The 19,975-nt window shown below is 42.3% G+C and overlaps 1 protein-coding gene across 6 annotated transcripts in view; it reads right to left on the reverse strand.

The window, feature by feature from the left end:
• The window catches only part of ELN (elastin), a 105,256-nt gene that overhangs the window by 45,631 nt on the left and 39,650 nt on the right, over window positions 1–19,975 (reverse strand). For 4 of the 6 annotated variants that reach the window (XM_088455254.1, XM_088455238.1, XM_088455247.1 and 1 more), the window contains exons 5-16: window positions 19,369–19,572; window positions 18,546–18,587; window positions 12,622–12,702; window positions 12,158–12,202; window positions 11,772–11,816; window positions 8,536–8,574; window positions 6,134–6,172; window positions 5,874–5,936; window positions 5,361–5,408; window positions 4,067–4,144; window positions 3,368–3,394; window positions 1,419–1,490 (exon numbers count right to left, since the gene is read on the reverse strand). In XM_088455254.1, the coding sequence (XP_088311380.1) occupies window positions 1,419–1,490; window positions 3,368–3,394; window positions 4,067–4,144; window positions 5,361–5,408; window positions 5,874–5,936; window positions 6,134–6,172; window positions 8,536–8,574; window positions 11,772–11,816; window positions 12,158–12,202; window positions 12,622–12,702; window positions 18,546–18,587; window positions 19,369–19,572 (783 nt within the window). Of the gene's footprint in view, window positions 1–1,418; window positions 1,491–3,367; window positions 3,395–4,066; window positions 4,145–5,360; window positions 5,409–5,873; window positions 5,937–6,133; window positions 6,173–8,535; window positions 8,575–11,771; window positions 11,817–12,157; window positions 12,203–12,621; window positions 12,703–18,542; window positions 18,588–19,368; window positions 19,573–19,975 lie in introns of all 6 variants that reach the window. The other 2 variants (XM_088455268.1, XM_088455262.1) reach the window with 2 other exon arrangements.

Raw genomic sequence — 19,975 nt, forward strand, 5'->3', positions numbered from 1 at the left:
ATGAGTGCAGTAAACTACACAAGAAACAATGTTAAAAAAAAATGGAGGTTGTTTCTGATGTCTGGGGAACATCAGAGGCGGACGATAATGCAGCCGCGATTGCGTCTTTTTCCACATTGCAACTGCGTCTTTATGCTAATGCTACAACCGATGGCATTTGTACAGAAACGACCAACGTCGCTTTGCATATAGAAACGCACCATTGGCCGCACATCGGTTGCACCATCGGATGTTGCACCAGCCCTATGGAGGTGCAGAATGTCCGTCTGACCATGGCTGGCCGCGACACGCCTACATCTGGTTTGGCTCCCCCCCTTTTACCACCCAGTAAGGCCCACTGAAATTGCCCCTCTCTGCATCAAAATTTGTTCTGCATCCCCCAGCGGTAACCATCGGGACGCACGCTCAGACTTAAACTGCCTGCGTCCCAAATCAAGAATGCGTCCACATCAGGCCGTCAGTATTCAATGATTTCTTAATCGATAGTGAGGTCTCAATGTTTTCTCACTATCGTTTTTTTACCAATAGTTATATTATTGACTCCGGTGATCGGCAAGCCCCAGAGTACCCCCTTTATTCCCATCTACTCACTGCATAGAGACTGGAGGCTGATTCTCAGTCAACACAGCAGTGATTTCGGATGCAGTTTTTTCTTCTGTGCATGCGTCTACTGTACCACAGATGCTATGGGGTCCAGAGCTTAGGGGGGCCCATCTTCCTTGTCAAAGTTACATGTGTTATATACAGTATTCACCATTGGGTGGTACATAGGGGCCCTTACAAACGTTTGCTATGGGGCCTTCAAATACCTAGTTACGTCGTTTTTTTTGTGCAACAAATCAGTGATTAAAATAGCAACAAAAATAAACATATTCCACGATCAATAATTTGTCTCTATGTGTTTTATCCCCACTGTTGGAAATATGGAGACCTATGAGATTATTATCCCTACAGTGCATCATAGTCCACAGGAGGTTGCGTATTTGTGAAATTATTGGCATTTGAATTTATGCGCTACAAGATGGTGAGGTGCATGAGAAGGGGGCAACAGATGCAACTGAAAACCATTATGGCTGCAGTATGTAAAAAGTAACCTAAATATAAGGAATGTCGGCAAATCTGAAGATATCTCAGCGGCAAAAACTGCCTATTTATCTTGGTCTAGATGGGGGTGTAAGATCTACAAATCTAGGTCAGGGTAAGTAGCACTGGGGTCACTAAAGAGGGGACTAAATATCACAAATACATGTTAACCTAAGGCAGCAGTAAAACAAAAGCAACTAGTTTAGTTATCAAAAATAACTAAACTAAATCTGACATAGAATTTACTATAATGGAAAAGTCTGAAAATTAGTTTCTGTCCGAATTGTCCTAAAACTCCAAAGGAATTCACAACCCAGTCACACACAGATACATACCTGGCAGTTTGGGGGCTTTAATAGGATATCCTAGAGGTACACCAGGCTGCTGTCCACCAAAACCACCAAAACCTTGGAAGAAAACAAAATGAATAGAGCAAATGCCAAAAGTAAAATGTCAAAATGTCCAGTTATTCTAAAGAATCTCATGATGGATAAATTCAATATTTTAGAACCAATCACCTTATGCTGATAACCTGATGTTACCTTCTCATTACGGCACATTATATAATTTGTAAAAGGCCAGAGATCAGTGATGGCAGTTAGATGACTAGGGGCTCGCACTAGCTAATGCACTTAACTGTAGTCTAAAAAGTGTAAAACAATACGGGGAGTGGAGGCCGAAGAGGGCTTGGTTTCCTTTCCCTCCTCCCTGTCCTGATACTGTTCTGTGCTGAATGATTATCTGCACAGTGGAGGCTCCCTGTCTTCCCTGTACCTTTATCAGCATTGGCTCGCCAACCAGAACAGGGTGGGGTGAAGGAAAGGACAACATGCACTTGATGCTCACTTCCTCGTTCAAAAATGTTAACTAATGCAAATATTATTCAAATACTTCTAGACTTCTGGAGGTATTTATCAGAAGCATTCAAAAGCTTATGGGGGAGATGTTCTAAGCCTTGGAGAGAGATAAAGTGGAGAGAGAGTAATCAAGCACATCCTTTTTAAAGTGACAGTTAGGAGCTGATTGGTGGCACTTTATTTTTCTCCAAGGCTTAGTACATATCCCTCGGCCTCTATCTTTTCTGGGCTTAGTGGCTTGAATAGGCTATCTGGTCTATAGACATTTTGCAGATCTCCAGGAGTTGTAGTAGGGATCTAGAATGCATGTATGCAGGGAGTTGTAGTACGGATCTAGAATGCATGTATGCAGAGAGTTGTAGTAGGGATCTAGAATGCATGTATGCAGGGAGTTGTAGTAGAGATCTAGAATGCATGTATGCAGAGAGTTGTAGTATGGATCTAGAATGCATGTATGCAGAGAGTTGTAGTAGAGATCTAGAATGCATGTATGCAGACAGTTGTAGTAGGGATCTAGAATGCATGTATGCAGAGAGTTGTAGTAGGGATCTAGAATGCATGTATGCAGAGAGTTGTAGTAGAGATCTAGAATGCATGTATGCAGAGAGTTGTAGTAGGGATCTAGAATGCATGTATGCAGGGAGTTGTAGTAGAGATCTAGAATGCATGTATGCAGAGAGTTGTAGTATGGATCTAGAATGCATGTATGCAGGGAGCTGTTGTACAGATCTAGAATGCATGTATGCAGAGAGTTGTAGTAGGGATCTAGAATGCATGTATGCAGGGAGTTGTAGTAGGGATCTAGAATGCATGTATGCAGGGAGTTGTAGTAGGGATCTAGAATGCATGTATGCAGGGAGTTGTAGTAGAGATCTAGAATGTATGTATGCAGGGAGTTGTAGTATGGATTTAGAATGCATGTATGCAGGGAGTTGTAGTAGAGATCTAGAATGCATGTATGCAGAGAGTTGTAGTAGAGATCTAGAATGCATGTATGCAGGAAGTTGTAGTAGAGATCTAGAATGCATGTATGCAGGGAGTTGTAGTAGGGATCTAGAATGCATGTATGCAGAGAGTTGTAGTAGGGATCTAGAATGCATGTATGCAGAGAGTTGTAGTAGGGATCTAGAATGCATGTATGCAGGAAGTTGTAGTAGAGATCTAGAATGCATGTATGCAGAGTTGTAGTAAAGATCTAGAATGCATGTATGCAGAGAGTTGTAGTAGGGATCTAGAATGCATGTATTCAGAGAGTTGTAGTAGGGATCTAGAATGAATGTATGCAGAGAGTTGTAGTAGGGATCTAGAATGCATGTATGCAGGGAGTTGTAGTTAGTCACAGCCTGATATACAGGACATTTATCTCTACCACATTATACATTGGTGCTACAGTATACTATAACCTACACGTGTAATAATGTACTCACCTGGAATTCCAGCCCAAGCACCGCCACCTGTAGGCAAAGGCAAGTCTCAGTACATGACTGATAAAATTACAGTATTCATTATTAAATATATAACCTGTTGGGTGCTTGATTTTCATCAGGAAGGATTCAGACAGAAAAGAGAATTGTGGGTCTCGGAGTCTCCGCTATATAAACATTGGGCAGTCACATGAAGGGCGCTGCATTATTTTATATACATTTATATCTTTCTAAATCGTGCAGCTCCTGTGTTGTTGTAATGATGGCTATGGGAGATGTTGCAATAAGAGCAGCAATACCTTAAGGTTAGTAAGTTCTCCTTACAAGGCTAAGTACTGTACACCAGCAGGGATGCCTCATTTGGGCTTTCAGTTCTGCAGAGAAGAGCAAAGCTGGGTCCTCTGCAACCTACTTCACCTGATCTGCTGTCACTGCCGTGTCCCATAGCATAAGCTGATCTGGTGGTATTTCAGCACTCTATACAGCATAATTATAGCTTTGCATCTGCTCTATTGTTCAAACCCCAGGTTGCTTTTTTAATACATAAATAGTGTCTTTGGCTGTAATCATTTCTCCCCGTCAGGACCTATTGGTAATTTATGGGATTCTCTTTGAGCTACAGCATAGAAATGTTTGCTCTGTCCTAATATTTGGCTAGGCTAGCTTATACATCAGTCTTAGATACAAGCATCTTTATCTGACCTTGAGGCTTCTGTTTTACACCATTCCCAGTGGCCACTCCAGGGAGAACACCAACACCAACTCCTGGATAGCGTCCTCCTGGATGGAGAAGTTATTGGTAACATATGGTAAGTACCATGAGGCATTAAACTCTAGACAGCAGGTGGAAAATACAGTGGTTTGTACAGATTTATAGCAAATTATTAGCAATTTGGTAAGAGATGGGGGAAGTGATTGTTCACGGTTATAGAAAAATACCAATACAGAAACATGGAAGTTACAAATTCCTGGTTTTGCAGAATCAAACATTTAGCAAATTCCATACTAATAATCAGATGAATGTGATTTATCATACAGACATTTGAGTAATGGGGATTAGAAGGTGGGTTAAGGGAGCGCAAAAACTGGGTGGGGTTTTGCCTGGAGTTGAGAGAGAAGGTGATCGACGTGTTTTGTGGGAGCAATGAGGTATGGCCCGACCTAGGAAGACCAAGTTTGTGTATTATGGAGGTACTGGACATCTGTTCCGTAAGGATCCTTTACAACAAAAGGTCAGATGGCCCCTGTGAGAGGTGAACAAGGAGAGTGACTAAAAGCATATCAAAGGCACCAGGTCTGGGAGAATTTGTAAAATTTATTAGCAGATTGTATAAATGTCCATTTGTAAGGGGGGAGGGATGGGGCACTTCCAATGGGAGGCTATGAGGCATCTTGCTCCCTCAAAAAACTCAGGTCATTGGTTCAATTCTCACCACAGCCCTAACTGTGCAGAGTTTGTAAACTTTCCCCATGTCTGCGTGGGTTTCCTCCAGGTACTCCGGTTTCCTCTCAAAATCCAAAAATAAACTAGTAGGTGTATTGGCTCCCAACAAAACAAAATTAACCTAAGTGTGTGTGTACATGTGATAGGGAATATAGATTGTAAGCTCCAGTGGGGCAGGGACTGATGTAAATAGCCAAATATTATCTGTAAAGTACTGATGGACATGTGTGAGCTATATAAATAACTGGTAGCAATAAATTATAAATCATTTTCCATACAAATTTTTTTTTTGTCATTGTGCATTTTTAAAGGAGAGCAAAACAAAACAAGATTGTCTGACATAGTGATAAAAAAGAAAAAATATCTAAAAATGGCAGTGTTATAGATGTAATATAGAATACATTTCTGCTGAAGGACGCAAAAGGGAGACCTTCTTTTAGTTTTTGCAGAGTTTTAGAAGAATGTACAAAGGACACTACTGTGGATACCATATTGAAGATGGTGGGGAAGGTGGTACGATAAACAAAGAGTGCTCTTGTGTCCTACACTTACCTGTTCCTGGTCCCACTCCTCCAGGAAAGACTCCGGGAAGTCCAGCACCTGTTATAGTTCACAAAAAAATAAAAAAACATGAATTTACTAGATATGAGTAAGGGTATTTTTCACAGAGTTAATCAATATTGATTACGGTATTATTTATTTCCAGCTCCCCAGGAAAGTAAGTGGCCTTGGTGATCGATGCCGCGTTTTGCGTCAAAATGCTAAATTGTGAACCCACTACACAACGCCCTCCACAGCCCAACTGGATGGTCGGTCATCAAAAGATTTGCAGCCATCACAAGGTCACCATTTGCTAGTTAAACAATCAATTATTAGTTGGTGCACATAGGCAGTGGTTCCTGGAAGTTCACGCATGCGCAGATGAGTACTGCTGCGGATACTCTGTCCTGGTGACTGCAACAGTGTGGGCATCATCATCATCGGAAACAAGTATGTGCTAGTAGCAATCCTCGCAATCTTGGCATCATTGAATCGAACGGATGCCATACAATCATTGTCTCCCACCTGGCACTTTTCCTGGTTTTCCACCGGCTCCTGGTTGTCCACCAGCTCCTGGTACTCCAGCTCCTGAATAATTATATAGAATTATATATTAATGAGGTTCTAGGGTAGGGAAGGTACTAATGGAGCATACTTTATTTTGACGTTTAGCTCACTAATTATTAGCAGCAATTAGATATATTGGTAGCAAACATTATCTACTTTATCTGTACCCATTATAAACACAGAAGACATGACTTAGGAAACTCAAATAAATGAGTCACCTGTAGGAACACCTGGCACAACACCAGCGCCTCCAACACCTAACAAAGAAAAGTGGTATATAGATATTAAGCAAATGTACACACTCATATTGGTCAATGATCTAAATCTGCATTCAAATCATAAAAACCAGTCAGTCATTATCTTTTATCTGTCCACGCCAAGTTAAAGGATAGAGGTCATACAAGCTCAAAACTGGTGAGGGGCAGTGCATAATCCTCTTTAGTGGCGCTACGTGCCTGGAATTGCGCAAGTGTGCTTATACGTCTGCCAAAGCGATCAGTTTCTGAGAGAACAGATTTACTAAAACTTCGCAAAAGGAAAAGTGGTGGTGTTGCCAGGGCCGAAACTAGGGTTTTTGTTACCCGGGGCAAGACAGTAATTTGGCGCCCACCAGCTCCCCCCCACCCCCCTCCCCGGTAATTGCCCCATAGTAATGCCCCCTGCAGCAGTTCCCCCATAGTAATGCCCCCTTCAGCAGTGCACCTATAGTAATGCCCTGTACTAGTGGCCATATGGTAATGTCCCCATAGTAATGCCCCTGTGGTGCCCATATGGTAATGCCCCTGTAGTGACCAAATAGTAATGCCCCCTAGTAATGCCCCTGTAGAGCCCCCTGGTAATGCCCCTGTAGAGCCCCCTGGTAATCCCCCTGTAGGTAATGCCACTACAGTCCCCCTGTAGTTCCCCCTATTAATGCCTCCGTAGTGGCACATACACACAAAAAATAATACTTCCCTTAAACCCCGCACCTGTGACTGCCGCCATCGGGTCAGCCGGCTGCTCCTCGGAACTATGGGAGAGACGTCATTACATCTCTCCCATAGTGCCTGTGGGGAGAGCTGGAAGCTGGAGTTCAGGAGAGAATTCCAGCCTCCGGCTTACGCGGCGCTGCAGAGAAGGAGCCAGGCGCCAGCTGGTAATAACATCTCAGCGGGCTTCCGGCTTGGAGTCTCCCTGTGGCGCCGGGCTGGAGGACACTGGCACCGGGTGCAACGGCGCACCCGGTGCACGTGCACCTCCAGCCCCCCCCTAGTTGCGGCCCTAGTGTTGCCTATAACTAATCAGATTCTGGCTATCATTTATCTAGTATAATCTAGAAAGTGATAGTTAAGATCTGATTGGTTGCTAAGGATAACTCCACCACGGTAACTTTACTGTAGGAACATTTTTACCCTTTCAAATATACTTTTAATCTCAATCTTATATTTACTGTGAATAAGTAAAATTTAGGATCTCAACCATTATCTTTGTACAACAATTTCAGTACAAAACATTGTCTGTTTTAGGCTTATTGAGGTCGTTTTTCTTTGCCTTGTTCCTAAATGAAGCATTTGGAATCCCCCCTTTTGAAAATATTGTTTGTCCTTGAAGACGGCGTGCACCATGGTGCGCACTGGGCGTATCATCTCGGCACACTAGTGCATAAGCAAATCTTCGGGATGTACAGCATGTATCAATGGCACTTCGTAAATAAGCTTCTCACAGAAAATGTCTAATTAGTTGGAATTATGGCGTTTGTGCAGATTTGCAATTGTGAGCAACGTTAGTAAATACTATTTGCATTAATAGCTATGAGGATTGACTTACAGTTGTCACTTGACAATTGGAATTGACCACTATTACTAGACTGATGCGTCTGAGCAACAATAGAGGATATACTAATAAATAAATATACATAGTATGTGGCTATAATAAATATATACCATTTTACCTGAACATGCACCACAAATAATAATTGCACAGGCAGATAAATCATTTTAACCATTTGAGCAGAAAGAGTCCTCACAACAGGCAACCCGCATTGAAGTAAAACTAACCTGTCTGCTGAATGGCTGGTCTATTAGTAACTTTTTACTGTAGCGTTATAAAATATAACTGCAGAGTTCTATCAGATACAGCTGCTCTATAGACCACATTATAGATATATGCTGCCAGAGGTGTCATGAGGACCAAAGCATTACTGTGCCCTGTCATATCTTATTTAACACCTGAGCTCCCTGTGTGAAAATAGCATGGTGTGTGGTGTGTCAGCCGCAGACACTGATCTGTGATATGAAGTGGCCGCATTTTACACTTGGCAGCACTGGTCTTTTTAGGTGTGTGTATGTGTCATCACTACAGTGCCAGTTCTATGATGTAATCTCCTGCACAGAGTGTAACTCTATAGACAGCTGAGCACAGCGAATTCGGATAACATCCCGAGAGACTTATGAGAAGCAGGCAGCCAGCACTGGGAACAAACTGCTTCCTCACTGCAACACGCGTGTTCGATGAGAGAGCACGAGTCAGCAATAATATCCGTGTACGTCACAGGGAAGTTCTGCTTCCACACGTTATGTTCTCAGAGCAGATGGCTTATACAGGATAAAAACACTGGAAATGAGGTCAGAATAGCACTGACCTGGGATTACACCACCTGGATATACACCGGGTACTCCCCCTGTAAAATAAAGTAAAAGAAACATAGAACAATATATTTTATAAATACGCTGGAGAGGCATTCAGTATATAATAGTCATAATTCATCACAATAACATAGTATGGAATTATTGTTGATAATGAGTTTTTCAATAGGGATCAGTGCTTTATTAACTATATATATAGAAATTGTGCCGGAAGGAGCTTTTTGATAAATAGGCAGAAAAAATTATTTCTTATTGCTGTGATATGTAGCTATAAGAAATAATAGCTTATAGGGCTCCCTGTCACCAGTGATAGATTTCTATATGTAATAAGCCATTTTGTGGAGCGAGCTAACATTCATGAGAATGCAGTCTATTCATTCTCTCTGATCATGAATGAGGGGTCTATTCATTATAAGTAAAAAGGCCTGCTAGTTTCCGCATATTTAAGTTACCAGGCCATTCATCATCAGGGGTCTGAATAGGGCCACCTGATATTCAGCTTACTCTGCAAACTGAACGTTTTCGGAGGTTGCCTGCGAGAACAGGGATCGGAGCAGCTGTCCCCGCAGCGGAGCAATGATGAATTGCTCCAGTGATAAGTATCCCTCGTGGCAAGGTGGATATTAAATCATCAGGGGCCATACAGCCCCCCGATAATGAATAGGGCCCTCTGACCAGGGCCGCCATCAGGGTGGGGGGGGCCGGGACTTGAGTCCCGGGCCCGGACACTCGGAGGCCTGGCCGTTCCTACCCCAGTAGCGCATGCAGCCCGCTCCGAATCCTACCCCAGTAGCGCATGCTGTACCTGTACCTATGTTTGTAAATACAATGAGAGCGGTCGGACAGCACACTGCCTGTCACAGTCACTGACACTTAGCAGTGCACTGTCTCACTCTCACACTGTGTTACTACACGCAGTTTCCGGCGGCTGGCAGCTCTGTTTGGCTGCAGTCAGTGGGGTGCCACTGTGCAATACTGATTGGTTAATGGCTCCAGCCTTCCACCAATCACAGTGGTGGAATGTATTCAAGCACTGATTGGAGGATGGCTGGAACTATTCACCAATCAGAGCACAGAAAGCTGTGGGATTCAGGATCAGGACTGAGATGGCGGGACCAACCAAAGGCAGCAAGGTAAGGATTAGATATTATGATATTTAACAAGAGGTGAGGAGAAAGTGCAGGGTTTTTAATCAGTGAGTGGGGGCATTGCAGATTTGGGACATGTTTTTTAATGATGGATTGTAAATTGAAGATTTAGGGTATGATGTTTATGAGTGAGTGGGGAGGCAGATGTATGGTATTAATTTTAAGAAGGGAGAGGGACTCTGATTTCTGATTCTGTACCTCCCGCTACTACCCCCACCACCACACAATAGCAGTGAGTGACTGATAGGCCCAGCCCAGGGACGCCCGCCCACTACTACTATCCCCTTGAAAGTGAGTAACTGGCCTAGCCTAAGGGCCCGCTCCTACCAGCATGCCGCCCACTACTAGCCCCAGCCGCTGCACAATAGAAGTGACTCGTGAGTCACTTCTCACCCAAGGCACCCATGGCCGCCATCCTGCTCCGCCTCCTACCTATGTCGCCGCCGTACCGTGCAGTAAAGTTTTACTTGATAGAAAGTGCGGCTTGAGGTCATTACATCACGCCGCGCTGCTGAATGAAAGAGGAGCCGTGGCACGTGAGGAGGACTGGGGTGGTGGGGGGGCTTTGCCTATTTTGTCATTCCCGGGCCCCATAATTTGTGTTGGCAGTACTGCCTCTGACCATGAGTGAATTTATAGACTTCAATCTCTAACTGTCTGCGTCCACAATGTGTAGACAATGGGAGCACTTTTGGAGAAATATATCAAACCTTCTAACAAGTGAAGAAGTTTAGAAGTTCCCATAGTAATCAATCAACATGTTTCAAGTACATTCTACAAAATGATATGTAGAAGCCGATTGGTTGCTATAAGCAACTTTATCCTTGGCCCATCATTTCTCCACTCTTTAGAAGGTTCGATACATATCTCCATTTGTCACATAGCACTACTATATATATATATATATATATATATATATGCAGCAACAAATGGACGGCGGCACTCAGCAATTTCCATAAAAAAATATATTTAAACATCCATGATAGACAGCATCTTTTCGGGACCACAACGTCCCTTTGTCAAGGTAATTAACAAAGGTTAATTACCTTGACAAAGGGACGTTGTGGTCCCGAAACGTTGGTGTCTATCATGGATGTTTAAATATATTTTTTTATGGAAATCTCTGAGTGCTGCCGTCCATTTGTTGCTGCTTTTGAATCTAAATGACGCGGAGGGCACCTGAGTTGCTGAACCAACATCACATGAGTGCCGATCCATATAGGATTCTATATATATATATATATATATATATATATCACACACACACACACAAGGGTGGTTCAATAAACAAGGTAACAAGAACTCTCATTGCATACATTTTTTCAAAGTATGGCCTTGATACAGATTATTTTTCCTCGTAGTCCCCATACTTGTCTAACCATTTATTCCAATGGTGCACCAAGGCATCTATCCCGGCATAGAAGACATAAATTAGTGCCAAGCCAGGACATGACGGCTTGCTGAAATTCACCATCAGTAGCGAATCGCCTTGTACTCAGGTGCTTCTTCAGTGGTCCAAAGAGATAGAAATCACTCGGTGCCAGGTCAGGGCTGTAGGGAGGATGGTTCAGTACCTTCAATAGTAGTGCAGTAACAACTCACGCATGCAGTTGCTGTGCTTGGCCTGGTGTTATGGTGCAGCAGTATAATGCTTGTTTGCAGCAGCTGTTTCCGTGACATGACGTTATCACCGCACACCTCAACAAGTTGGCGATGGATAGACGCAAATATCTCATCACACTACGCAATGTGTGACCAGGTTTCCGCCAGCCCCGCCATCTTAGAACTGATGTTGGGACAGTATCACTGATATGAGGCGCAGTCTAATGGCCATGAGGGAAAGCAGTGGTCTACCTGTTCTGGCCAGGCAGGAAATTAGAATGAAATAGATAACATTACACACGTAATGGTCTTCTTACCTTACTTACTGAACCACCCTCGTGTGTGTGGATAAATTTGTTTTATCACCATAGAGAAACATCTGGGAACTTATATTGCATACTACTGCATTTCATTAAAGTATATGCTGATTGCAGGTGGTAGACCAGGATGGGAACATAGGAAGGGAAAGTGATGACACTGACCTCCTTGCACCACACCTCCAGGGTACAAGCCAGGGATCCCTGCACCTGTCAGGAAGTAGAGGTCATACATTAGGCTTATGTACATAGGACATTACAAATTAATAAATTCAGAAAGTTGACACAGATATCTACCAATGTTATATTAATACTGTTAGGAGAAATGAGGGGTAAAGCCCATCCAGACTCCACAATGTTATTCCACTGTGAAGTATCTGGTGTGTTTTGTTGGTGAGAGTATGACTGTGTTTGTGTGAGATGTGTAAGAATAAGAATGCAGTGATTGTGTATTGTGCCAAACTAAAACTAAACACCTCAACAGCTACAAACACTGAAGGCACAATGGATACAGTGGCACTAACTGGCAGGAAAAAATAGCACTACAGTACCTGGTCCTTTGTCTGGTTTACCACCAGCACCTGGCTGGACACCCCCTTGGTGGAAAATAGAGGAAGAATTATCAGGTTTTTTTGCACAGATTTTCAGTAATTTAAAAGGAAAAAGTCAACGGATTATGCACTACGCAAATCAACTCCCTCCCTGACTAGCAGAATTACAGAGGGCACCCTCCAACCCCCAGCAAGAGCTCCCACCGCAGAGGAAGGGAGAAGGGAGTCGGGTCTGTAGCTGGAGTAAGTGAGGGGGCAAGGGACGAAGGAGAAAGGAGAGACCCCTTGACTCGGCATTCCAATATACTAGTCCAATATACTAGTTAAATATGTGTGTTAGATACTTCAGTTATGTCAGTGGATCATCACCATTTTGCTAGTCAGGAGAAAAAAGGGTTGTGTAGAAAACAAAGCAAAGAAAAACCCACATGGTCGTCCCCTTTATTTATACTTAAACCAGTTACCTGGCAACTGTCCTGTGCCAACACCGCCAACTCCACCAACACCGCCAACTCCACCCACACCACCAACACCGCCAACTCCACCTACCAGAGAAATATATCACATATAGATTATAAGCTACTTGTAGTTGTTGCATGGCATAGCTATGGGTGCATCTGATACAGGTTCACATGGTCCTATCAGGTTTAAGGCAATTATTTAGGCTACATGTTACAAGGATTTGCGAATATGATGGAACAATAAGATCAAGTGACAGTACTCAGAGTTGCATCTTAATGAGTTTTGCAGATGGATCTTGTGTTGTGGATGTATAGGAGCGATGCAGCTGATTAGATGCCGTCAACTTTGAATATAGATGAAGATCCACATTTATTTCCCAGCAGACAATGCATCCAGATCTGCGGCCAACTTGCATACAGCTCTGAATCAGCACCAATATGTGGTTGTGAACCGAGGCGTTGAGAGCTGAATGGAGACTGGGTACTGGGGGGCATGGCTGAATCCGGGTGGTGTGGCCACACCTCCTCCAAAAAAAATACTATGCATGGAACCGCAAAGTGTCCTCTTTAGCAGCTGACCTGGACCCATGTTGAGCCCCTCCAACAAGCCCAGGCCTGGGTAATCAGTACTTGCCCCCATCTTGGCGCCCTTGGTGGTGAAGGCCACCAGCATAGTTGGGGCTGTCTCTGATCAGTGCTGTTTGGAAAACGTGCAATTTAATTGTTTAGTTTACATGATACCCCAAACTGGATTTTATTTAAATAAAGGCAAGTGATATAGTGTTATGTTTTATGTCCATTTCTTTAGACCGGTATATGTGAACAGAGCCAAGCCTCCCATAACACACTCTGGACTCTTATATTTTGGCAACCACCAATGCTTATCTTCCTAGACTCCTGATACTTGATGACACTGGATTGACAGTAGACAGAACAGATTTCACTGTTTTACTGTGGTTATTCTACAGAAAGCGGTGGCGTATCATGAGAAAACCTGATGATAGCTGGGGGTCCTACTCTTCTGCTGTAAAAAAAAAAAAGAACCCCCAAATCATTCAAAAAAGAACATTTGTCTGCAATAAGAGGAGTTTGGCTATATCTTCACTTTCTAGCTCATGTTTGTTTGTCACTGTTTACAACATGTTTTGGAAAATCCAAATCCTTAGTAGTAAGAGGAATGTGATAAAAACTGACGTTATTGTGATTCCATTCAAGTGAAACAACTGTTAGCACCTAGTGCATGTTATTCCTGGTTTCTTCTTCCATTCCTATCTGTAAGGAACAGAATATAATTAATGACAGGACATCTGGAGTCTCTCTGCTGGGAACCATGCTGTTGGATGATAATGCTGGGCAGAAAATTAATTATGAGAACACTGTCTCTAATATCCTTTCATGTTACGTCTGGGGTATTGTTATTAAAACTTCTATATGGTAACGGTGGAGTTGTTGCTCATAGCAACCAATTCAATTATATCTTAAATTTATTCTGTACTTTCTAGAACACCGATGATAGGCAACCTGATACACTTCAGGGGGCCACATAGGGCAGCCCACTAACCTTCGATAGGGTTGTACATTTCTTTTAGTCTCAGTAGTAGGTTCAATTAATGTATTAATTGAAAGATACAACTATCTGTAATAATACTGTATATCAGCAGGTCATTTAAACAATCAAGCACTGGGGGCCACATTTGAGGACTTGAAGGTCTGCATGCAACCCCAGGGCCACCTATAGCCAGGGGTGCAGAGAGGGCGGGCAAGTGCTATTTACCAGATCCCAGGACTGTTGGAAGGGCCCAGGGCAGCTGCTGAGGGGGTCAAATGTCCCTCTTTGCAGTGGACGTCACCTCAAGCGTATAGGGAGGGGACATGACTACACCTTCCAGATTTAGCCACGCCTCCTCAGTACCCAGGCCATGTGCCCTGCCTGTAGCCCATCACTGTGCTAGAGAACTATGTTATTATATAAGTGACACTTTATCTTTGTAGAAGTTGTGATAAAGTTACAGTAGCTTAGTAGCTGTGACCCTTAGTAGGCGTGATAGAAAAAAAGCTGTACTGTCCTGTTCTGTAAGGATGAAGCCATCATTAGAATACCCCTCTCTCTTTCAAGACTGCCAGCATTTTTAAACAGTGTATTGTTTTTTAATCCTGGGCACTTGGTCTAATTAGTCTGTTTTCCTCTGGGGTCTCTTAGAGCTGTGGGAATTAATATTTCCAAGGTAACTGTGAAGTTCTTGGAATAGTTTATAAGTGTCTGTAGTTTCAAGCCTTGTTTAAATTCCATCCACTGCTTGTAATGTGGAATTCGTTATCAGCGACATTTCCAATCCACACAAGTGTAATGATCTGCTCTCACCCAATCGCCGAGGCTGGTTTAAAGTAATGTGCTCAAATAAATTCAAGATAAAAGTCAGGAAGCAGACACTAGCCAAATCAAACAAACCACAATGGTATGGGTTGATGTCAACGTGAACTGACTAACCATTTCCAGTGTTATTTTTATTATTGTGCTGGATAAACACACATTTTCATTTTCTTCTGTATCCGGTTGTTTTACTAAGGTTTATCAGATTAATTCTAAGAATTTTAGGATTATTTAGTGTTTGTGTAATGTATAAAAAATACACACGGGGCCCCTAAATGGTTGGCTACAGAAAATCATTTCGTATAGCCTTGTCTACTATTTTAAAATAGGTCACAAATCCACTTTACCCTTACATCACTTTCCAAATGTTTAATAACCCTGGCCAGATTTATTTTTATCAAGTTCTCCATATAAAATTCTTAAGGGAAATATCTTCATTCAGAGCTGTATAAAGGTCATGACATCATTGCCTTCTTATGTAATGCTAGACCAGAAAATGGGGCGTATGTCCACTCAACATAAGTATACAGTAATCTGTAGACTCTGTAACAGGCAACTCCACATTTGTAATGACTTTGGGTGGCATCTTTCCTTCCATAAAGACTACAATCACTTCTATGCTTTTCATGTGTATTCACTTTATAGAACCACATCCTGTATTTGTGGCTAATTTTAGGAGTGAAATGTGTTCAACTCCTATAGATTGTAGGCTTTTGCAGGCAGGGCCCTCTTACCCCTCTGTATGCCTATTATTGTTCAATCTCATCTTGACAAAGTGCATTACTGTATGAAACGCGTTGGATGGTGGGATAGCCGAAAGATGCCAAACCAGAAGTGCGATCGTGACCATTTCCAGTGGACGTAAGACGCTGTCGGGGACCCGGGACATTGCCGCATTGCTGCGAGGAGGAAGAGGTGACCATTGCCAGGAGGCAAAGGTAGGAATAGGGTCAGCTAGTTAGAACCTGCCAGTGTCTCCAAAACATCGAGCAAGTGACACCGCCCTCAATGCCCGCAACATCTACAACCCCCACAGCCCGGCTCCACACAAATACCTGCAAAAAATCTATAAACACATAGTGGTTAATACCACAATCTCCAATTTAATTTTTTCTTCACAGCATTGCCTGGAGATCATATTATTTTATTATTTTTATTATTTTTATCCATTACTTTTTATCTTAATTTTACTTTTTATTACTTTTACTCTATTTTATCATTTTCTTATCTTTTATTTTCTCAGATCCATAGTGTTACATTTCACTCATTATACAAGCGCTCTTTTTTATACTTCAATCTCATCTTATTACTGTTTTGTTAACAATTGTAAAGCATAAAGGAATTTTCTGGCACTATATAAATAATTGTTGATAAATAATAAGATAAATAATAACTGGTGGCTGAGAAAACTGATATTTAAATCAATGTTAATTGTTCTTTTTGGCAAACCGAGTGACTGTTCGCTAGTCATAGGATAAGCACATGGCAAAGGATGGGTAGATAAAAACTGAGAATACTTCTCAGAATGGCTTTGTGTACACATTGGATAACCACAAGGACAGTGATCCCTGGTTTGGTCTATATTTCCTCACCATATTCACTCATTAATCCTGTAACACTTTCTTACACGTGTCATTTCAGCCAAAGGACATGTTTTGTAGGCTGGTATGAAAACAGCCACGCCGCAATACTCATCATGACAAACACTAGGGATGTGTGGGAGGGTGCAGACTGCACCAGGAGCCACCCTCTAAGGAGGTGACACCAAAATGCTGACTCCGCCTCAGTGACCAGGAGCCGGACCTTGCACTGTGACGTTAGTGTGAAGTGCCTGGCTCCCAATCACTGAAGAGGAGCATGTAGAGCAGGGAGGGTCTCTGCGGGCAGCCCAGCATCTCCAGGAGTGCTGGGCATACTCCCAAAGTAAACCGGGGGTGTGCCCAGAGGCCACGTCCCTCCCCTGCAAGGACACGCCCCCTTTTTGGCTGCACTGGAGCTTTTTTGCCACACTGGGTGTCATCTACCCAAGTGATGCCCCTCATGACAAATACATATTCCTGATATATTGTAGTGATATACAGGGCTGGATGAGAATGCAGATGATAACAGAGAGAGTAGATGCAAATCAGGTAAAGAAGGATAGGAGATAAAGTACAGTAGTGTAGGATGAAAAAAAATCAAGGCAGAAATAGTAGAAGAAGTCATAATGAATGTGTAGGAGGAGGGAAGGGGCATGAAGCAGTTTGGCACAGCAATTTACATATTGACATCTCCCAGCAAAGTGCTACTACTGTAGGTGGTTATGTATCAATCCTTTTAAAGAGGAAAAGTGGAGAAGTTTCCATAGCAACCAAACAGCTTCTCGCTCCCAGTTATCATGCCCATTTTATAATATGATAGCTAGAAGCTGATTGGTTGTATCAACTCCACCTGTCCACTTCACAAGGTTTGCTCATCCTAAGTATGATCTGTTATTGCAGTTTGGAGGAAAGCAGCTGTGTATTCCTACTGACAAGGTTAGATCAGTACAAAGCCAGCTCCAGTATGCACTCATGTTTTGGCCAACGTTCTGTAGCATTGCTTATAGACAAGCCGTACATTACTATGATTTTAAACAAGTTGGTTAAAGGCTGGTTTAATTTAATGTGAAAGCACCATTATGAAGCATTGGGAAGGTTAATAGTAGGATTGCAGATCTTTCAGTAGTTTGTTAGTAAGAGCTGGGAGTGAACGATTTCAGGGGAAATAGTTCCCATCCCAGCGACTGTTGCCACAGTCACCTGCACATTGAAACCTCATGTGCAGACTCTTCATCTTCATACCTGGGGTGATTGTTGGCTCTGCTTCTACTTGCTGAGCCCCCGGAGCACCTAGAAAAGCACCAGTGGTCTTATACTGCTGCCCAATGATCTAATGTTCTTGTAGGAGATCTCTTCTATTCGCTGATCCATGCAATACCTCTCTCTGAGCCATACACAGAATCCATTTACATTGCTGCCTTGTGCAGAGGATCACATTCACTTTTCTTTTCTTTTTTTTTGTCATTGTGGTATTATTTTCTGTCATTATAATATTTAATATTAGGTATCCACATCATCTATCTAGCATCAATTTTTCTTTAGCATTAAGAAGCCATAAAAATAAGGATAAATGATACAGGATATTTGTTACCTGTTTACCTTTTAAATATTTAAGGCTCCAATTTGATCAGAAACAAGCAGAGAAATACTGTGGCACAAAACTGAAACATGGCTGCCTTGCGTATGACTAATCCTCAGCAGATAAGCATATCACTGTCTATTGGGATTTATCAAGCAGTATAAAGAGTGGAGACATGGACCAGTAGACCAATCAGCTGATTTTAAACAATGCACTTGATGTATATAACCTCAAAGCTGATTGGTTGCTATGGGGAACTTCTCCACTGGACCTCTTCTCCACTGCTCGGTACATCTCCCCGGTCTTTGTTTGGTAGCTACTGTAGCAGTCTTGAAGAGGAGAAGCTACAGCCAGCACAGCATACTATAGGTCACTCACAGACCAGAGCTTTACTCACCAATCCCACCGACACCAACTCCAGCACCTCCTGGTCCATAGCCTGAATAGGATAAACAAAACATATTGGAGTATTTACAAAAATATTATCATATAAGTAAGCACTGTGATTTAATGACAAAAAACCCAAATCCTTATTCTTGAAAAGTTCTAATACACCCTTTGAGTTTTAAGTAGTTAAACACATTTTAAGTGTCATGGAACAAGTATACTGAGATTAGATATAGCCAAACTGCTAGACTGGGGCCAGCCAAATATCAGGAGCCAGGCAGCCAATCCTGCCAAACAATTTCTTCTTACACCTAATATTTTATTCAGCTCTGTCAGGGGGAGATGTATCAAACCTTCGAATGAATGGACAAGTGGAGTAATTGCTCATAGCAACCAATCAACTTCTAACTGTAATTGTATAAACTGTGCTAGCTAAATGATAGCTAGAAGCTAATTGGTTGCTATGGGTAATTCTCCAGATCCAATTCTCCACTCTCTCCAAGGCTTGATACATCTCCCACGTACTATGAAAATGGAAGCTCAACTTCCTTGGCTCCTTAACAGATACTGTTGGCTCCTAGATGTGCCAGAATAGTTCCTGATTTCCTCATTATTTTGTATATGTACACTGAGAAAAAGAAACAGTACACATATAGAATATCCTTAAAACCCCAAATGCATGTTCTACTGAGGAGAGGCCTTGTTTCACATATCCATGTAGAGGGCTCTTCAATTTATAACTACAAATGATATAAACAAATACTGTAACGTGTGGCCTGCCATATGACAATATTATATATATTATTTCTATATTGGCATCACCGGTTCCTAACCTGGTTTTGGTGGTTTACCGCCAGCACCAGCACCTCCGTAGCCCCCAGCACCTCCGTAGCCCCCAGCTCCTAGGCCACCGGCTCCAAAGCCACCTCCTCCAGCGCCAGCACCTCCATAGCCACCAGCTCCAAAGCCGCCTACTCCAGCACCAGCACCACCATAAGCCCCAGCTCCTGGTCCACCGGCTCCAAGACCACCAACACCTATATAAATATATTATTTTAGTTTATTAGTAGAGCACTGGAGTTACTGACATCACACTGCTTTTTAACTGCTTACTAGGAACTATAGCCATGTATTCCTGTAAGAAAAATGACATGAGATCACAAAAAAAAACCACCTACATTAAATTGAATTTATAAAGCATAAAAAACTAATCTCATTGGACATCAAAATGAAAGGAGGTTATTGTAGTGCCTTAGAGACGTTAATCAATAATGAATTTGCTATGGTAATTACATAGTAATTCATTTATTATTTGAAGTTTGCGTAAGTTTGTTTTGCTTGGACCTCTGCGCGGAACACGTTACTACACAGCTCTCTGGTTTCTTACATTTGGGAATACAAAAATGTACTGTATCAATATAAAACAAATTAAATATCTAC

This window comes from Taudactylus pleione, unplaced genomic scaffold (assembly GCF_031769625.1).
Source record: "Taudactylus pleione unplaced genomic scaffold, aTauple2 ptg000040l, whole genome shotgun sequence".
NCBI classification, from domain to species: domain Eukaryota; kingdom Metazoa; phylum Chordata; class Amphibia; order Anura; family Myobatrachidae; genus Taudactylus; species Taudactylus pleione.